General features: G+C 41.0%; 2 protein-coding genes and 1 long non-coding RNA gene across 6 annotated transcripts in view; 2 read left to right on the forward strand and 1 right to left on the reverse strand.

Moving 5' to 3' along the window:
* The window catches only part of LOC146719043 (uncharacterized), a 79901-nt gene extending 76390 nt beyond the window's left edge, over nt 1-3511 (reverse strand). The window contains exon 1 of the long non-coding RNA XR_014920879.1: nt 3467-3511. This is a non-coding gene — a long non-coding RNA (uncharacterized LOC146719043). The remainder of the gene's footprint in view (nt 1-3466) is intronic.
* The window catches only part of neo1a (neogenin 1a), a 156233-nt gene extending 151552 nt beyond the window's left edge, over nt 1-4681 (forward strand). For all 4 annotated transcript variants that reach the window (XM_085459301.1, XM_085459317.1, XM_085459326.1 and 1 more), the window contains 3 exons: nt 865-1152; nt 1321-1457; nt 2170-4681. In XM_085459301.1, coding sequence (XP_085315427.1) covers nt 865-1152; nt 1321-1457; nt 2170-2322 — 578 coding nt within the window. In that variant the 3' untranslated portion in view covers nt 2323-4681. The remainder of the gene's footprint in view (nt 1-864; nt 1153-1320; nt 1458-2169) is intronic.
* A 2949-nt stretch (nt 4682-7630) lies between these two features.
* LOC146719044 (sorting nexin-1-like) lies at nt 7631-18078 on the forward strand. The gene is made up of 15 exons (XM_085459349.1): nt 7631-7786; nt 8270-8417; nt 10571-10695; nt 10830-10896; nt 11016-11059; nt 11148-11289; nt 11377-11455; nt 11583-11658; nt 11757-11870; nt 12064-12157; nt 12315-12520; nt 13023-13166; nt 16148-16228; nt 16685-16756; nt 16915-18078. The coding sequence occupies exons 1-15, from the start codon at nt 7667-7669 to the stop codon at nt 16963-16965; spliced, it is 1563 nt and encodes a 520-aa protein (XP_085315475.1). The 5' UTR covers nt 7631-7666; the 3' UTR covers nt 16966-18078.
* Nucleotides 18079-18456: the final 378 nt, after the last annotated feature.

Raw genomic sequence — 18456 nt, forward strand, 5'->3', positions numbered from 1 at the left:
TTTTCGAGCTTTGGAGGTCTGTACCATGTCTAATCATTTCCATATTTTTATAGTAGCACAGTTGACTGTAGAATATTTCGCAGCGATGAAATTTCACGATTGGACTTGCACAGGTGGCACCCTATCACAGTACCTACGACTGAGCTCCTGAGAGCTGCCCACTCTTTCACAAATGTGTGTAGAAGAAGTCTTCATGTATAGGTGCTTGATTTTATACACCTGTGACCACAGAAGTGATTGGAACACCTGAACTGATCTGGATGTGTGAGTGAATACTTTTGGCAGTATAATGCACAAATAACTAGTTATAGTGAAAGAAAAATAGAAGGCTGAACTGGTGTTCAACTGACCTGAAGTCATTTATAAAGGTAGACCACAAGTTGCAGCTTCAGAAATGTTAAGATGTTTGCTTTTTATTGCTACTGAGCTTTTGAAATTATTTTCCTAGTTTCTTTTTATTTTATTTTTTTAACACTTAAGATGTTTGCATGCTCTTATTCATGTTTTGAGGAACCTGGATATTGCTATAGAACTGGGATACTGTGAGATGTAAACGCAAAGAAAAGACCACTGGGATAGGATGAACTGAAACCTGAGTTCATATGTATATTTACAGGATTCTAAATAAGACAGGTTTCTCAGCTTCTCGTGTACAGACTCACAAATAGAAAGTTCCATGACAGATATTTAGATTGGCGACAGCAAACCCAAAAATGAAAGCCTAAAATTCCAGCTTTAATTATTAATTATGACATTTTCTTGGTAACTTTCTACAAGCCGGTTGGCAGGCACTGGCATGCCGAAAAATGTTTTAATCCTGCAAACCCGTATTCTGACTGTCCCCACCTGCTGCCTCCTCTCCAGAGTCTGTGAGGAATACTCCCAGCTCTGAGCCCGCCCCTCCTGCCACCGCCTCCTCCCAAGCCTCCTGCCCCTCAGAGATCCTGGCTGACCCAGAGGGCAGCTACCACGGCTCCACCACCACAGAGGAGGAGCCTAGCTACTCCAGCAACCTGCCCCCACTCCGCTCAGCTCACCCGCATGCCCACGCCCACCCTCTCAAGAGCTTCGCTGTACCTGCAATCCCAGCCTCCAGCCACCCATCCTATGAGTCTCCCGCCCTGCCCAGCACTCCCCTGCTCGCTCAGACCGGTGAGCCCTCATATCACTGACACCCACCAAGCTAAACAGAGTTGAATCAGAATTTTTCTAACTAGCTCTTAAAAAGTCTTTGCGAGCTGAAAAAAAATTTTTTTTAAAGCACTGGTGTGTGTTGCGTTCACTGAGTGTAGTATTTTCGTGTGACCTTTCTTCACTCAGGGCCTCCCACTCACCCGCATGTTGTGAAAACAGCCTCCATCGGAACACTAGGAAGGACACGAACACCGATGGTGGTCACCGTGCCCAACGCCCCCGATGTACCAGAGACCAGCAAGATGCTAGAAGATGTAGACAGCGTGAGTACAGCGCCCCACACTGGCTGCTTGTAGTAAGGCAGTCTGATTTTTTTTTTTTTTTTTTTTTTTTGGTAGGCCTGATGATGGTGGTGAATATTTGATATTATTTTTGCTGCTTCTTTTGGGTTGTTTTTTTAAATGATACCAATCACATTCCTTCCAAATCCATGTCAGGTTTACTTTGGGCACTGGATGATACAGTTACTTTCAGCTGAACATTGGTTTTAACCACATTTTCTGTTTGTTCTCTCTCTCTCTGTTTTTCTTTTTTTGTATTCTTTCCAAATTCAATCTCACCATGTTTTTACTTTCTCTTTTTTTTGTGGCGTTGTCGGCTCTCCTTTGGTCATTTCATTTAACCGTTAACTACCGATCTTAACAAAAAAAACCAAACAAACAAACCCATAACTGGAATGATTTTTAATTTTTTGCCATTGAACCTTCTCTCTGCCTTGATTGGCTGTTGACCGTATGTTGGTGTTGGCTTCTCTTGGTTTTTTTCCTCGACGTCATGCTTTTGTCTGCTGCCTCTTTCTGTTTTTGTCCTTTTCCGACCCTTCAGTTTCATTGATCCACCCAGCCCCCCCCCCCTCCAGCTCACCTCACCCATGCGCCCCCTTTGCCAAACTCCTCCCTGTCCTCTGTGAAAGATCCCTGACTGATCCTCTCCTCTCCTTTCCTTTCCTCTGCTCTCTTCCTTCCCTCCTTCCAGGTGCTTGCCTCCCTCCCCCCCTTCCCCTCCCCCGCCCCCCGCAGTAACCCTGTTCCTCTCCCCCAGAGCTACGAGCCCGACGAGCTGACCGAGGAGATGGCCCACCTCGAGGGCCTGATGAAGGACCTGAACGCCATCACCACAGCGCCATGAGCATGCACTTGCACCAAAACACCACACACAGACAGACACACACACAACCACACACTCTCTGTCACCCCCCACACACACATACAGAAAGTCACACACCCTAAAGAAAAAAACACAACCAAACAATACAAAACAAATCAACAAAACCTTCGGAGCCAGAGGCTGCTGGACACAAAATGGCTTCTCATCCCCACGAAAAAGAAAAAAAAACTCTCGCGTCTCCCCCTGCAGAGAAAAACAAAACTTCCAGACTGAAACGTAGGAATTACTTTTTCCTTTTTTCCCCGGCTTACCTTGCTCAGTCTCAGGAAGGAGATTGCCATGTGAGGGAAGAAAAAGTGAGACAACTTCATCTTTATATGAAGAACCATTCTCAGAGACTATGAACTTTTAAAAAGGAAAAATAAAAACAAACAAACATTGGTCGCGTTCAACCGGAAGATTGTGAATTTTTTTTTTTTCCTCAGCAAAAATGGTAGTCATTTTTTTTTGTTTGTTTGTTTGTTTTTCGGTGCCGAACACTCTCGCTTGAGACGGTTGATTCAGTGTCAAGTCCAAAAAATATGCTGGTTTTTGATGTATGGTGCTCATGAGGCACAGTCTACACACAGTGTTTGTTTGATTAGTGTTTTCTTTGTGCATTTTGTATATCTATTGGACAGTTTCAGTGAAGTGAACGTTGGATTTCAGCCTCCTCCTCCTCTTTACCAAGCCTACATTATTCATCAACTTGTCTTTTGTCTTTTACCCACGTGTCATATGACTTTTCATTGGTTTTTTTATGTTATTGTATTATTTTTTACATAAATATCCTTATAAACATGTACATATGTTTTTTTGTTTGTTTGTTGATGTTTTTAATGTTTCCCATCATTTCATTATTATTATTATTATTATTATTATTATTATTATTATTATTATTATTATTATTATTTGGGATGGAAGTGGGATAATGAATGAGTCCTGAAGCTCAGTTTTTCATATCAGCAGAGGAGAGAGAGACCTGGTGCGTTTCTACAGTACATTCTTCTCTGAGGTCGCGTTGCCACCCTTTGTACATGAAAGTGTTTTCCAGTTTTTGGTTTGTCACGGGAGCTCCGTTTAAAAAAAAAAAAAAAAAAAACAACAAAAAAAAAAAAACCCTTACCAACGCGCAGGTATGTCGGCGCCGTGGAGACGACTCTGCTCTGCGTGGATGGTGTCACTCAGCTGTCACCATCGGCAGCTGCTTCTTCATCGTTCAGTGGGACTTGACAGGATCTCCTCGCAGGTCAGGGGTACCGAGGACTCAGGGCGCTGGTCCCCCACCCCACCTAAATTACAAAAAAAACATCTACAGCAACAGTCGAGTTGTGTTTTATACCAGAAGTTAAGTCGAATGTGTGTTGTTTTTCCAAAAAAACAATATTTGGTTTCAAGCATCTGTACTGCTGAACCACGTGTGTGTGCGTGCATCCCCGATCCCCGGCAGCGCAGGAGTGTGTTTGCTGTTTTTCCATCACCGTGGTTCTTCTACAGATGTTATCAGATGCAAAGATGTTGGCCTTTTTGAAGGGGACTCCCAATTTGTTTTGTTTTTTTTACATGGTTTTGTATGAAGAAAAAAACGAAGCTTGTTCTATACACAAATCCAATATTTAAAAAAAAGGAGAAAAAAAAAAGAAACTAGTTTTTCATTACTCTCTTACCCAAAGAAACTTGTCATTTGCGATCATAGTAATTTGCTCTACTTTTGTGAATACCATGTTTCTCATACATGTACATCGTCATGAATGTCAATATAACTGTAAGAGATTTTAACTATGGATACAAACAAGGAACAAGTTTTTGTGGGGCGGCACGTCGGGAGGGACCAGGGTGGGGGTTGACGGACAAAAGTGGGAGAAAGAGGAGCGGACTCCATTTGGGAAATAATCTATTGAGTTGTAAACAGTTGAACCTGTATTGCACTTTTTCACAATTTTTGGAAAGTACATTTCTTACATATCTTGTGTTTTAAATATCGAAAGCTGTTTGTGTAACGTAGTGTCCTAGGTAAGCAGCAGGCAGCTGGTCTTTTTTTTTTCTTTTTTTTTTTAAATGTTTATTATTATTATTATTTTTGTTTTTTGCTTCAGAGATGATAAGGATTGAGCGGCCAGGCGGTTTATACTCTGCAGCTCACGATGAGGAATTCTGTTGTTGCTTGTTCATGTACAGAGCTTTCTTTGCTTTCTGTAGAAATGGAGAAAAAAAATCTGTGGCTTTTTAAAAAATGTCGGAAAAAATGTTTGGACAAAAAAAAGAGGAAAAAAAAGATGTTTTTTTTATTGGTGCTCCTATACATTGTGTATACAAACAATTATGAATACTAACAAAGTAACCGTGTCTGCTCGTCTTCTTTTCATCAGACATGACGCCCGACAGGCATCATTGGTATACATACATACTCCAGAGATGAGCGAACACCGAAGAGTCTCTAACCTTGGGCTTTACATATCTTTCGGTAAACGACAGGTCAAAGATTGCTATTCAGGCTTGATTTACAACATTGAAATCCTTCATTAAAAAAGCAGGGCAGCTGTCATTTCACCTCATAAATTTAACAATCCATAGAAAAGGACTGCCTATGTCAGTTTGTACTCTATCATGTGTTTATTATGAGATGGATTCACCTCACATGATAGGGAAAAACATTTGGGTTTTATTCACAGTGTGAACCTGAATCTATGTACACGTGACAAAAATTCTTCCATCTATAGACGTGACAACATCCTGTATGTGAGGTCAGCTGACGGAAAGTCATTTTTTCCACAGTCAGTGCAGTTATGATGAAATTTCTCTATTTTTGCATTTTTAAAGCTGTGGATTTTACTTAAAAAACATGTCTATTAGTCATGCTTTTTGCTGTTTTCTGCAGCATTCGCAGCAAAACAAAAAAAGCAAAATAAAACTACTTGTTTTGATCTCCACTGAGAGGACAGTCCAAGCGTGCAAAGCCAGTATAAAACGCATTTGTAAGAGTGTGCATAAACTAGGTATTGGGAAATATTACGATCTGGCAAAGACATGTAGAAAAATGACCCACTAAAAAGAAAATATATAGGCTAAAAATACTTTACTCAAAGAGTTGTAAACTGTGATATCTTGTCTACAGGATATGCCCATAGGGTGCGAAAAGCCGACATTTGAGTTTGTCTATGTTCATCTCAGACCAGATAAATATTATATAGTCTAGATCAAGATGTCAAACATGAGGGTGGGGGCCAAAATCGGCCCAACAAAGGCTCGGGTTCAGCCCACTGTATAGCTTTGGAACAAGTGAAGGACGCCGAGGTTTTAGACTTTTAACTGTATTTTAATAGTTTTTTATAGCATTGCTGCGAATGAAGACCTCACTCATGAGTATTCATAAGGTAAAAGAAAAAAACAGGTTATTTCCTGTAAATTAACAAAAGCTTTGTTTTATAATTACAGAAAAGTCTGTGCAATGAGCTGTCTGTATAGTAACTTTTCTATATCATGTATAAAAACTGAGATATATTGTTGAAATTGCACGCTGACACAAAGGTGAGTTTAACATGTCCAGCCCACTTAACATCAAAGTGGGTTGCATGTGGCCCGTAATGTAAAATGAGTTTTACATCCCTGTTCTAGACATTTAAGAAACAAAGTGCCCTGAATTGCAGAACACCACCTGCCTGACAGTCTCCTGCTACTGCTTCACTACTACTAAAACAGTCTAATGCAACAGTTCAGTACAAACACCCAACCTTCAGGTTAATAAGTTCAGTTTTTGCCCTCTGATCTAGCCACATAACACTGACATTTGATCATCAGCGGTCACGTGGTAAGTGCACTCCTATGAGAATTACACCTTTGAACAGGTAAAATCATGTCACCTGAATGTAGACCAGGAGTGTCAAACTAATTTTACATTGCGGGCCACATACAGCCCACTTGGATCTTAAGCGGCAGGACCAGTGAAACTGCCCTTTCTGTCAATGTAAAGAAGTCACACATTTAACTGTTTTTCTACATGTTAAAGAAAGAGCTTCTGTGACAAAGAAAGAACTCTGTCAGCATGACTCTTTGGACTTAAATTGTAAGATATAAATGTGTACAATTACAAGAGACTTTCTGGTAGCTTATTGCCCAGACTCTCCTTGTTGTGTGGTTGTTGTTGTTTTAAAACTGTAGTCATAAAAAAACAGATTTCTATAGTAGAAAGTGGAAAAACAAACTTCCGTTTTTCACAACGTTACAGAGGTTTTATTACAGACATAGCTAAGCGTTTCGCAATTTGGTATAAATTTTGAAAGTTGAAATTTCTTTGGTGCTGAACTGTAGAAATTAGGCTTTCTTGTCAGATATAATTTGTGTGTGTGTGCGTGTGTGTGTGTGTGTGTGGGGCGATGGTGAGGGCAGCGACCGACAACACTGTATACAACGGAAGATTGGTGCGTAATAAGCAAGCAAATAAGGCAGAAAATAGAGAATTTTCTTGGGAAACTATGGTCTTGAAGCACACTGAGAGATGGTGCTGTGAAGGAAGTGCGAATTTATGGGTGGAAACAAGGCAGGCAAAGTAAGTGGAAATTCATTACAGTGTTTTTCAAACGTGAAGTGTAGTGGTCTTGTTTTGCTGCTGGTTCAGTGAGTTTTGGTTGGAGGGTGACAAAACCTGCCGTTTCGGAATCTGTGGGATGTCAGCTTTTCACACCCTATGGGCATATCCTGTATAGGTGAGATCCGGGCTTTGTGTTTACATCTTTTTGCGGAATCTGTTTAGCTGCTTGTTAATCGTTAAGCCGTTTTTGCTTTTTTGGTGGTCTTTGGTCTTTGACGTTTCTGTGGATACCACACATGTCTATAATCAAATAACAGATCTGGCGGTACCTCATGTCCCTCTAGCTCCTGGTACCATGGGCATTGAGGTTCAAACAATCGAAATGCATTGTGGGAGATGTAGTTTACGGTCAGCATGCGCTTTTAAGCCGCATACAGTAAACTTTAAGTAAACTTTAACGGTCATGCACAAACTTTTGCGAGGAACATAAAATTACTTATTTTGACATATGCGCTCTAGACATTGTTCACGGTGCCAAATAAGCAAACAGTTTGGAAATTTTGTTTGTTTGTTTGTTTGTTTTGGGGGGGGGGGGTGTTTTTAGATATTTGTCTAAGAAGCACACTCTCAGCAAAAATCTGCAATCTGAAATCAAAGACACTGTTTCTCTTGGGTTACAACGTGCAGTGGTTTCCGAGGCTGTAATGTGACCAAGTGACCGGCAGGTGTCGCTGCAGCCGCTCAACCGCCGGCCCCCCCTTCACTTCCGGGACGCCAGTTGCGCTCACAACAGGGAATATGGCGGCCAGCTCGGATCGGAACCCACCTCCTTTCCCCACAGCAGAGGAGTCAGAGCCGGGATTGTGTGACATGGCAGACGCGGACAGCGACGAGGGCGAGGACATCTTCGTTAGTAACGTAGGTTCCCGCTTCGGTGACACCAGTAACAAATTGACGTGTGTTTTTAGGTTTGCATTAAGTCAGAGTCAGAAAGCCTGCATTTTTTTTTATATCTCAACTGACCTGCATTCAGGGCATCCCAAAACGCTGAGGCTTTGACGGACAGTCGCGAAATACGGGCAGGTTTTCTTTGGAAGCAGCGAAAGAAATTTGTAAAGGTGTCCGGAGTTAGCTGAGAGTTAAAATTGGCCTCTCTTTATTACCAAGTAATAGGTTTTATCACTGCTTTTGTCTTGTTCGGCCTGTTCCCGTTGGTTAATTGTTAATTAAAACGCTGGCTTCGTTCACAGTCAAGCCCCTCTTACTTATCGTTTTAGCAGAATTAATAAATCAAAATTTGGTGAGCTCCGTTAGTCACATGACTCCACCCTGCTTATCAGCCCCTGTCCTAACGGGCTACAAACTGTAATGACAGCTCGTCTCTGTGGTGGTTGTCTGCAGAGTAACCCCGTGTCTGTGAGCCGGGGAGTTTCTCAGCCCGACCGCGTCAGCGAGGAGCCTTCAGATCTGTTCAGCGAGGAGGCGGCCAGCAGCACAGCGGCCAAGGCCAACGGAGTTCACTCCGACGATGACAACGATCTGTTTGCTGGTGAGGACACACTTCCCCCTAACAACATCTGCCAGTTCACTCGTGACTCTGCAGCATCCACAGCTTCTTGCTCTTGACTGTATCATTTTTCATGGCGATCTTGCACAGATAACATAATACTACAACAACAACAAACAAGCATGGTGACAGCTTGCTTTACTCAACTCAAGATTATGCAAACATGTTGATGATTTAAGTTTATGTGGCATAGTAGTTGGTGCCAGAAAGTTCAGAGTATTTCAAAAACTGCAGATCCGACCGGATCAGAGGAAAATTACCCTGCTGCATATTGATAGGAAGGCAATAACAAGTCAACTCATTACAGCCAAGGTGTGCAGAAGAGCATCTCTGCATGCACAACACATAAGACCTCGAAGCAGATGGACTACAGCAGTAGATACTAGTGTTAGAAAAGATGTACCGATTCAACTTCTTTACTCAAGTAGAAGTGAAAAAGTAATAAAGTACAGGGTATGAAATGTACTCAAAGTAAGAGAATAAAAGTAGCTCAATGAAGAGAAGGGGAAAGTATAGAGGATGGCTTTGACTCTAAACAGGAAAATGAGTAGGGAAGAGTCCGATGCATGCTCAATCATCCAGGTAAGGAAATCCCAAAAAGTTGATTCTGTTCATCTGTACGTAGCGTTTTTAGGGGGAGAAAAGTTTTGTCACTTGTCCAAGTGACTTCTTCAGTCTCAGCTGACTGCAGGTCACTTGGATGAGTGAGGAAACGTTTCTCATACTGAAAATGCTACATCTAGATGAACAGAATTTTTTGGGAGTAGGGAAGAGGTTAAAGTGGATTCAGCAGGAGCTCTAAAATCAGTTGTAATGACTTAATATGGGAAAAGAAACACAACTCAAAATAATTTCTATTGAGAGCTCCAGTAGATGTTCTTAATATGCAGACCGTGATCAGGTGAACTGTATAACTCCTGCTGCTGAGCTGCTCTTTGTGGATTTACACACCTGAATTTAACAGTTGTTTAAGTTTGAGTTGTTCTGGCTCATTTCCATCCTCTACACTGACAATACACTGTTTATGCTGTCGTCATATTAGACACTATACAGGGGAATGAAGGTGGAATTCGATGACCGAAGCATCATCAGTTTAACTTCAGATTCTTCCCTGCTACCCTTGATGTACCTAACTCTGACCACTGTCACACACTGTTCTTTACTTTAAATTATCACAGTATAACAAACTAACCTGTTTATAATACACTAACCTGCAAATGATTTTTATGCAACTTTTCTTTCATCTCTGAGTGAAGTTAGCTCTTTCTTTTCTCTCCCTTTGAAATACAGCAGCTGGACCTTCAGCTAGCAATACACTGTGCGCCAAACCTTTTGTCTTCAGTAGGGCCAGCTAGATGTTGAAGTACTGCAATTGCAACTCACTGACACCCGCAGTCGTTCCGGTGTTGTGGCAAAAAAAAAAACCCACTGGCCCACTTTAATCCCAGACTATAGCACAGTTTTGCCTCTTTTGTCTATTTCTATGCAACATCCGCTGGTGATGAATAAATGAACAGGGTTGTCTTCCACGTGTTTCTATTTAGGGTCAAATCAGTTTGATGTTTGGAGCTTCGCAGTGACGAAATAATAACTCTACCCAAATGAGTCTGTTTTGAAAATGTAAGGCGTAAAGGTAAAAAAGTAGTCAGGAAAAAACTACTCAAGTAAAGTCGAGAAACCTGAAAATTCTACTTAATTACAGTAATGAAGTATTTGTACTTCGTTACTTCCCACCTCTGCAATTGAGCACTGTTTAAACACCACAGCTTACTAGCTGACCATTTTTATGCATCTGTGACCCCAGTTTGGGAGATGTCTGCCTTTTTCCTGAATATTTTTCCCAGAAATCAAGATTCCCTCACAAAATTCACAAAGCTTGTTCTGGTTAGTTTCATATAGTATCTGTTACCTTTCCTCCAAACCACACTGCACAAAAAATTGAAATGAAAATCCAGTTATGAGTAGACATAAGCTGTCAGTCATCAGAAGAGGCTTAAGGCTGGATGTAGATGCTGCTGGTCACCAAAAGCTACCACAATAAATCTGAATTTGAATTTATGAAACTTTTTGCAGCAAGAAATGACAGCCAGTCTGTAAAAGTCTGGAACATGAATGAAAAGGCTTTCTTTCTCCAGATACAAACGTAGAACTGAGCACAGACAAGTCCAGCAGCTCCGCTCGGAAGGAGCCCTCTGGTCCTCGACATGCCTCCACATTCACTCCGAGCCCCGCAGCCATGCAGCCCACCTCCTTGGAGCAGGTACAGGCCACGGCTGAGCCCTCTAAGAACTTGTGAGAATCTCAGTAGCGTGAATGCTTTTCTAATGCTTGCGCTGCAAAGGCTTAGGTGTGTTCAAGGTATGAGTTGTGTTGCTGTCTTCTTATTGGTTGTAGCTGGAAGAGGAAGAAGCCAAGGACAGTTTTGATGTGGATGTTGCTGTCACAAACCCAGAGAAAATCGGTCAGTCTCTTTTTTTTTTTTCTTTTTTTTTTCATCATACAACCTTCTACATTTTGTAGATTAAACTAATGTTATTAATTGTAAAGTAGCTAATTGTGTGATGTTTTTGTCCTCTTTAGGGGATGGCATGAATGCATATGTGGCCTACAAAGTATCCACCAGGGTATATAATCCAGCTTGTGTTAATTCGTGGCTTTCACTAGCTTTTGCTGTTGTGCCTTTCTCATGTCCTGTCACTGATCTTCCACCAGACTTCCTTGCCCATGTTCAGGAGTAAGGTCTTCTCTGTGAGGAGGCGCTTTAGTGACTTCTTGGGCCTTTATGAAAAGCTGTCAGTCAAGCAGTCACTCCATGGATGCATCATTCCACTACCACCAGAGAAAAGTGTTGTAGGTGGGTGCCAGGCATTTGTTTTTTTCTTTGGTTCTGCACTTTTTTTTTCTCTCCCTGCTGTGTGACACGTGTCATTTGGTTCAACAGGAATGACCAAAGTGAAGGTGGGAATGGATGATCCATCATCAGTAGAGTTTGTGGAGAGGAGAAGAGCAGCTCTGGAGAGGTGTGGATCCATATATGATTTACACAGTGACATTATTAACGTCATGTCTAGTTTCTTTGTTGTTGTTTTTTTTATTACATTTTCTGCTTCACACACTTCATCCCTGATGCCACTGTGCTTTATGTAGGTATCTTCAGAGAGTAGTGTCTCACCCATCTTTACTACAGGATCCTGATGTGCGTGAGTTCTTGGAAAGAGAAGACGTGAGTATTTCAAGATATAAAAAGTAGGAATGGGACAAATACTTGACTGGTCACTGCTGAATTTTAAATGTATAATTCTTGGAATGCTTTATGTTCAGTTGCCCAGAGCCGTGAACACCCAAGCACTGAGTGGAGCAGGTTTCCTCAAAATGATCAATAAGGCATCAGATGCTGTCAACAAGATGACCATCAAGATGAATGAGTCTGACACTGTAAGGGCTGAAAAGAGGGCTGAAGTGTTTAGTTTTTACATACCGTTCCACATGTGGCCTCCAAATGTAAATTTGCATAAGGATGAGTAGGAACAGACCCTGATAGATCTGTGGAGCCAGCAGAAGGCATCAAACAGATCTGCCATTCTAAACACAATGAAGAGGTTGCTGATGTTTATTCTGTGTCTCTCAGTGGTTCGAGGACAAGTTCCAGGAGGTGGAGAATGAGGAGCAACAGCTCAGGAAGCTTCATGTCGTGGTTGACTCCCTTGTCATTCACAGGAAAGGTGAGCTTCACCTGCTTTTTATTGACTTGAGCTTTTCTTTGCATCGTTTATCAAATTAATTTAGGGAAAGAAAACATTTCAGCCCAACTGTCTTTCAGTTCTTTCAGGGTGAAACAAGTAGTCTGAATATATTTTCTGCTTCCGCCTTTAATACCAGAGCTATGTGGGAACACAGCAGTGTTTGCCAAAAGTTTGGCCATGCTTGGGAACTCTGAGGACAATACAGCTCTGTCACGGGCCCTTTCGCAGCTGGCAGAGGTGGAGGACAAGATGGAGCAGCTGCATCAGGAGCAGGCAGCCAGTGACTTCTTCATCTTTGCAGAACTGCTTGGTGACTACATCCGCCTGCTGGGTGCTGTGCGGGTAAGCCTTCTACTTGTACTGTTAGGATGGTGGATAGGATAGGGTAGATGGGAAGAAATATATTTCTTGAGGGAAATGAGGGCGACATCCCAGAGAAAGTAAGATTTGAGAATTTCCTGATGTTGGTAATTTTTGAGTATTTTATGTTGCATTTCTCTCGTAAAACTAAATAAACTGAATGAAGTTATTTACATAAAAATCTTAAAAAAAAAGAAAAGAAGGCAGTATCATTAGTGCAGAAGAACCTATACATGTACGATCAAGTGTCTGAATAGGGCCATTTAATGTTGTGCAAGTGAGCGATGCGATATGCACAGCTTTATGTTCGAATCGCACCGCTTGAGGAAGTAACGACAACAATAAGGGCTCTCCTTAGATCTGTAACCAACCTTTAACGTGGTGCAAGGTCACAGTTTTACTGCAGACAAGCTGTCTGTTGTGTTTCGTGGAAAGATCAGGTGTTGCTACTACCACTGTCTGATCTAAAAATGGATGTCCACAGGGCTGCTTTGACCAGCGCATGCGGGCGTGGCAGAGGTGGCAGGAGGCTCAGAGTACACTCCAAAAGAAGAGAGAGGCCGAGGCCAAGCTCTTGTGGGCCAACAAACCCGACAAACTGCAGCAGGCCAAAGAAGAGATCACTGAGGTAACAGTGGCAGTGAGCACACAGTTAATGCAGCACTCAAAGTCTTTAGTTTACACCAAAATGAACTTCAAAGGTTTTTCTTTTCTTTTTAAATTTCTCCTGCAGCAGATTGTTGATCAGGCCAGTTTGACAAACAGGTTACAGGAACCCAAACAAAAAAGTTTCATTTAAAATACTTTGACATCTTGTTCTGATTTCGGAGACACTCCCATTACCAACATGTCAGCTTCTTCAAATATATAAACATTTCGTTTTTTTTCTTTGCTTTTATTAAATTATCAGCTTCTTATCAAAGTGGAGATGTAAGAGTAATTTTGTTCATTTATTTAGTTCTTTTTGTCAGCAAGATTGCAAAAAAAGCTGCAAACCGAAAATCCATGTAACAAGTTGCTGTATGGTTGTGGATTATTTTGTAAGATGGCACTGTGAAGCTGCTTTTTCACCAATTTCTGACATTGGTTAATATTGAACTGCTCCAACACTAATATAGTTTGGTATCTGTTAGAGTGTTGTCATTAGTGGAATTGATTTCACATCAGTACGACACTGAAGGAATTTAATTTGAAGTGTGGGTTGTCAGCTACACTTGGGTTTAACAAGTTGTTGCATTGACCTGTTAGAAAATACATCTGTTTTTTTGGCTTGTTTCATTTTGTGGGTTTTTTTGTTCGATTCTTCCATTACAGTGTTGTTTGCTGGCTCAATGTTGTGAAGCAGTTTAGTGTGTAAATTCACTTTGTGTGTCATATTCTTTTGGTGCTGGTAGCTCACCAGGGCCCTATTTCAGGAAGCCGGTTTAGTGCAAACTCTGAGTAAGTATACCCTGAGTTAACGAAAACTCTGGGTTTTCGGTTTCACAAAGCGAGTTTAGATTAATTCTGAGTGAGTTACTATGACGACACACTCCGTGAAGCTAACCTGCCCCCTAGCAGGTTTACTTCAACTAACCCTGACCTTCTCCGCCTCTTTGTCGGAAACCTGACTGTAGGAAGTGTCAGACATGGCGTGCTCCTTCCTTGAAGAGCCAGCAGATGTTGAAGCCCAAATTCTCCGCAGAGCTCTCCGCCGGGAGAGAGTGATTAGAGCGCGTTTGGACATTTTATCATTTCCTGATGATTTTCTGTGTGAACGTTACCGTTTTTCAGCACAATCTACAATTTATTTGAATAACATCCTCAGGCCTAATATTGCTCATGTGACACATCGTGGACATCCTCTCAGTTCTGTACATATTATTTGTATTGCACTTCGGTTTTTTGCAAACGGGAGCTTTCTGTATAATATTGGTGACGCTGAGCACGTTTCCAAGGCTACCGTCTGTCGGGCAGTCAGGAATGTTACAGTTGCACTGAAACGTCTCCTGTACTCGTTTGTGGTGTTCCCCGGTCATAGACCCACACGATTTATCAAAGAGGGATGCCACAAAATTGCAGGTAGCAGGATGAACAAAACTTAATTCATGATGTGGTGATACTTGAACTACTACTTACATTTTACATTTATTCTCACGGTTCCCAGGCGTGATTGGCTGTACAGATGGCACTCACATTCCAATCATTGCTCCTTCAGTAAATGAAGGAGACTATGTGAACAGGAAGTCTTTCCACAGCATTAATGTACAGGTACATAGTTCCCTGTAGCATTTCAAACTAACAAATTATTTCATTATAGTAATGGATGCTAATTTGTGTTCTCTGCACTGTGAAGATCATATGTGATGCTGCCAACATTATCACAAATGTGGAAGCCAAGTGGCCAGGCTCTGTGAGTGGTGGTGGTGGAGGACCCCCACCTGTTTTTCGGGCCTCCGCTTTTTTTTCTGTTGGCTATAACGGGTCACATTTGAGCATACAGAGTAAGCAAATATGTACTTGTAATGTGCTCAGATAATTTCAATAAGTGCTTACAGAGGGGAAATTAATGTAGCCTCTAACTGCAATTGATTTACATCGGACAAACAGACCAAGCACTATGGCTCATAATACAATTACACCTTACCTGTTTGGACTATATTTTTATATTTCATTTTTACTTGCTGCCAGGAACGTTTGGGGCCTGTTGGGTTGCACCTGCGCTCACATCACATCACAAAATAAAATGTATAAAATACAAAATAAAATAAAATATAATAAAATAACGTGTTAAATGGGTGGAAATCCCTAGATCAATGTTTAAATTAACACTCACGCATCGACTCTGTCGGCTATGTTTTGCCATGCATGCTCTCTTTCTTTTGCAGCTGAGGCTGTGTTACTTTTTTTCCGCAAAATTTGCATGTTATCGGCATATGCTGCCATCAGAATTTCGGCCTCAAGCGCTGTAAAATACATTGACCGCGCCTTCTTTCCCTCCGTCTCCATGGTGACTCGCTTAATCTGTGCTCCACTAATCAGGGCTTTATGTATCCTCGTGCGAACGCTTAACTTGGGGTTAAAGCAACTCCGCGTTGACTGAACTACTTGTTATCAGCCTTTCTGAAACCGAATATTCCGAGTTGGACAGTTCGGGGTTACTCAACCCTGAGTATCGTTTTTCACTCTGAGTTTTCTAAACCGACTTCCTGAAATAGGGCCCAGGTTATTCATTCTGTTTTGGAAAGTACTGAATTGGTTATTTTTCCACTCCTACAGTTACCATCCCACTAAGCTGTTGTTGACGGCATCCTTCACTCGCATCATCACCACTGATATCAAATTCCTGACCTTTCCTCAATTTGTCATGAACTCAAACTCACGAAGGAAACCAGCAACTGCTTTTGAGCCAGTATAAACTCTTACGACAATATTATTGTATAATACCTTGAATTAAAGCTGAAAGTCTACACTTCAATCACCTCTTTGATTTCACTACGAGGAGTGGATTTCACCCTTTTCCGTCAATGTCGACAGTCATCTGTAGTCTCTCTGTATTTATTAGCTTGTGTTTTGTCATCTTTTGCAAGTTGTGGTGATTTGTTTCTTTTTCTCCCTTTGTGTCGTCAGTGGGAGGCGAGGGTTACTCAGTACGAGAGAGATTTTGACAGAATTGGCATGACTGTACGCAAGGAGGTTCTCAGGTTTGAGGTATGTTGGGAAGGGTTTCTTTTAATGTGTCACCAAAAGTTAGTATCAAAGTAGAATGATTGTGTCTCATTTTGTCACTGCTGGAATGTTAAGAGTGCTACTGTATCTATTTGACCTGGTGAACACTTACGGTTTTTCCAGTAGCACAAGCAACTTCATTGTGAACTCAAGATAGTTGATTTCAAACATGCACTTCATCCCTGCACTTTTCTTGACATTCTTCAGATTCAGTGCTTCAGATTGCACTGATTCATATGAATGTGAGAACAGAGCAGGTAATAATAAATGATGTTAGGGGACTGTGAAAGCTGATGAAAGCCAAAAGCTACAGTGGGTTGTTCTTCACAATAAAGTTGCTGGATTTCAGCTCCTTTTGACCTCAGAAACAGGGGAAGTTCTGCCAGAAATTCCTACAGCCGGCTTGAACCTTAGATGTGACAACTCTTGTGTTTTCAGAAAGAGAAAGCCAAGGACTTCAAGAGCCAGATAATCAAATACCTGGAAGCAATGCTGCAGTCCCAACAGCGGGTAATCACTTAACTATATTAAGCATCATATCCAACATGTACAAGTATTTGTGAGGATAACGAACATGGCTATTAAACTTCGGTAACGATTAACATCTTACTGTTAAAAAAATGTTTTAATAGTCTTTTTGTCTTCTTCTCACTCTGATTGTTTTCCAGCTCATAAAGTTTTGGGAGGCATTCCTGCCTGAGGCGAAAGCGATAGCTTGATGAAGAGGGAGACTCTTTAAAGACCCCGACTGCCTTTTTGAACACTTTACCTCTATAAGCAGGAACTGAGAGGACAATTTTGAAACACACAAGAAACTTCCGTCCGTTTTTTTTCTTTTGTCTTTTTAATGACATCGTCTTCTCTTATCTTGTACAGTACTTCAGTATGATAAGCGCCACATTTCCACAGCATTTCTCTGGTATATTGCCTTGTTTATGTTTCTGATTTAAGATGGTATAAAGCAAGAATCCAGCAGAGATTAACAGGGACACGAGTGTCTGTAAAACTCACCGTCCTGTCAGTGGGATATATATTTATGTCTCTTGTTTATTTTAACATGGAGGTACTGTCCCAAGGTAGCATTGCCTACAGTTTACATTAGAAGATAGGCATATGTGAGTCATTCCACACTAACAGATTGATGCATGTCAGATAATGTTTTGATGCACTAAAATGAATTGTTCTATTTCAAGAGGTTTTTTTGATATTATCAAACAAACACTATTGATAACTGGGGCCATGTACCAGGAGTATTAGCACATTCAAACAGTATATCATAGATTACGTATTAGATGATAGAGGCAGATTTGACAAGGTTACAAGCTTGTCAGAGGCGTTACAAAATGATATAAGTTGTTACAGTGAGCGCAGGGTGTGAAAATGTAACCTCTGCTTTGGTTGTATTTTCCACAGTGACACATATGATAGTTATGTTTATGTCAGTTTCTTCAAGAGTATATATTTGGTCCTATTTTGTCAGACGTGGAGGCCTAAAGGAAACCACTGGGAACTGCTCCAGAGATTTGTCTAGAACCATGAAAGTGACTGACATGTACAAGTGTGCACATATAAAGCACTGAACAGAACTTGTGCAGATTGCTAACCATTCTTTTTTGTTTTGAGAAACTTGTCTAACAATGACAGAAAGACGTTCAAGTGAGATGGTCCCTTATTTTCTTAATCAGCATTTGTAAGTGTAGTTTTTCTGTCATGTCATATTTACGTAAGAATGTGCTTTATTTTTGTAACCACTTTGCATTAGTACACACGTTTTCCTGAAAATGCTGTACATGTAGATGTACAAAATAAATCATTAGTTCAGCTTTGGGACACTTGTTTTTGTTTATGTGAGGTTTTTTTATGTGTTTGGTGGGATTTTCCATTTCACTGGGGAACTGAGATAAATTGTGATCTTCTAGACTTATACTGTACATGTAACATTGACCACTGGTTAGCACTGTCCTCTTTACAAAGATTTTGAAGGTTGGTTTTGACTTCTGCAAAAAACAAAATGCACATCCCTATACGCTGAAGTTTTTATCAAGTTAAATTTACCCTTTAAAAAGGTTGCTCTTACTTGAATAAGATTAACTTAATCAACTTATTCATTTTCTAGCTCATGCTGTCTATGCTACACCTAGACTATCTTCCTTTATCCATGCGCAGTCATAAAGAGATTGTGATACAGAGATTTCTTGAGTAGTGACTTC

This window comes from Copadichromis virginalis, linkage group LG1, assembly GCF_057382275.1.
Source record: "Copadichromis virginalis isolate Kocher_CV1m ecotype Utaka linkage group LG1, C_Virginalis_male_GT1.1, whole genome shotgun sequence".
Taxonomy (NCBI): Eukaryota; Metazoa; Chordata; class Actinopteri; order Cichliformes; family Cichlidae; genus Copadichromis; species Copadichromis virginalis.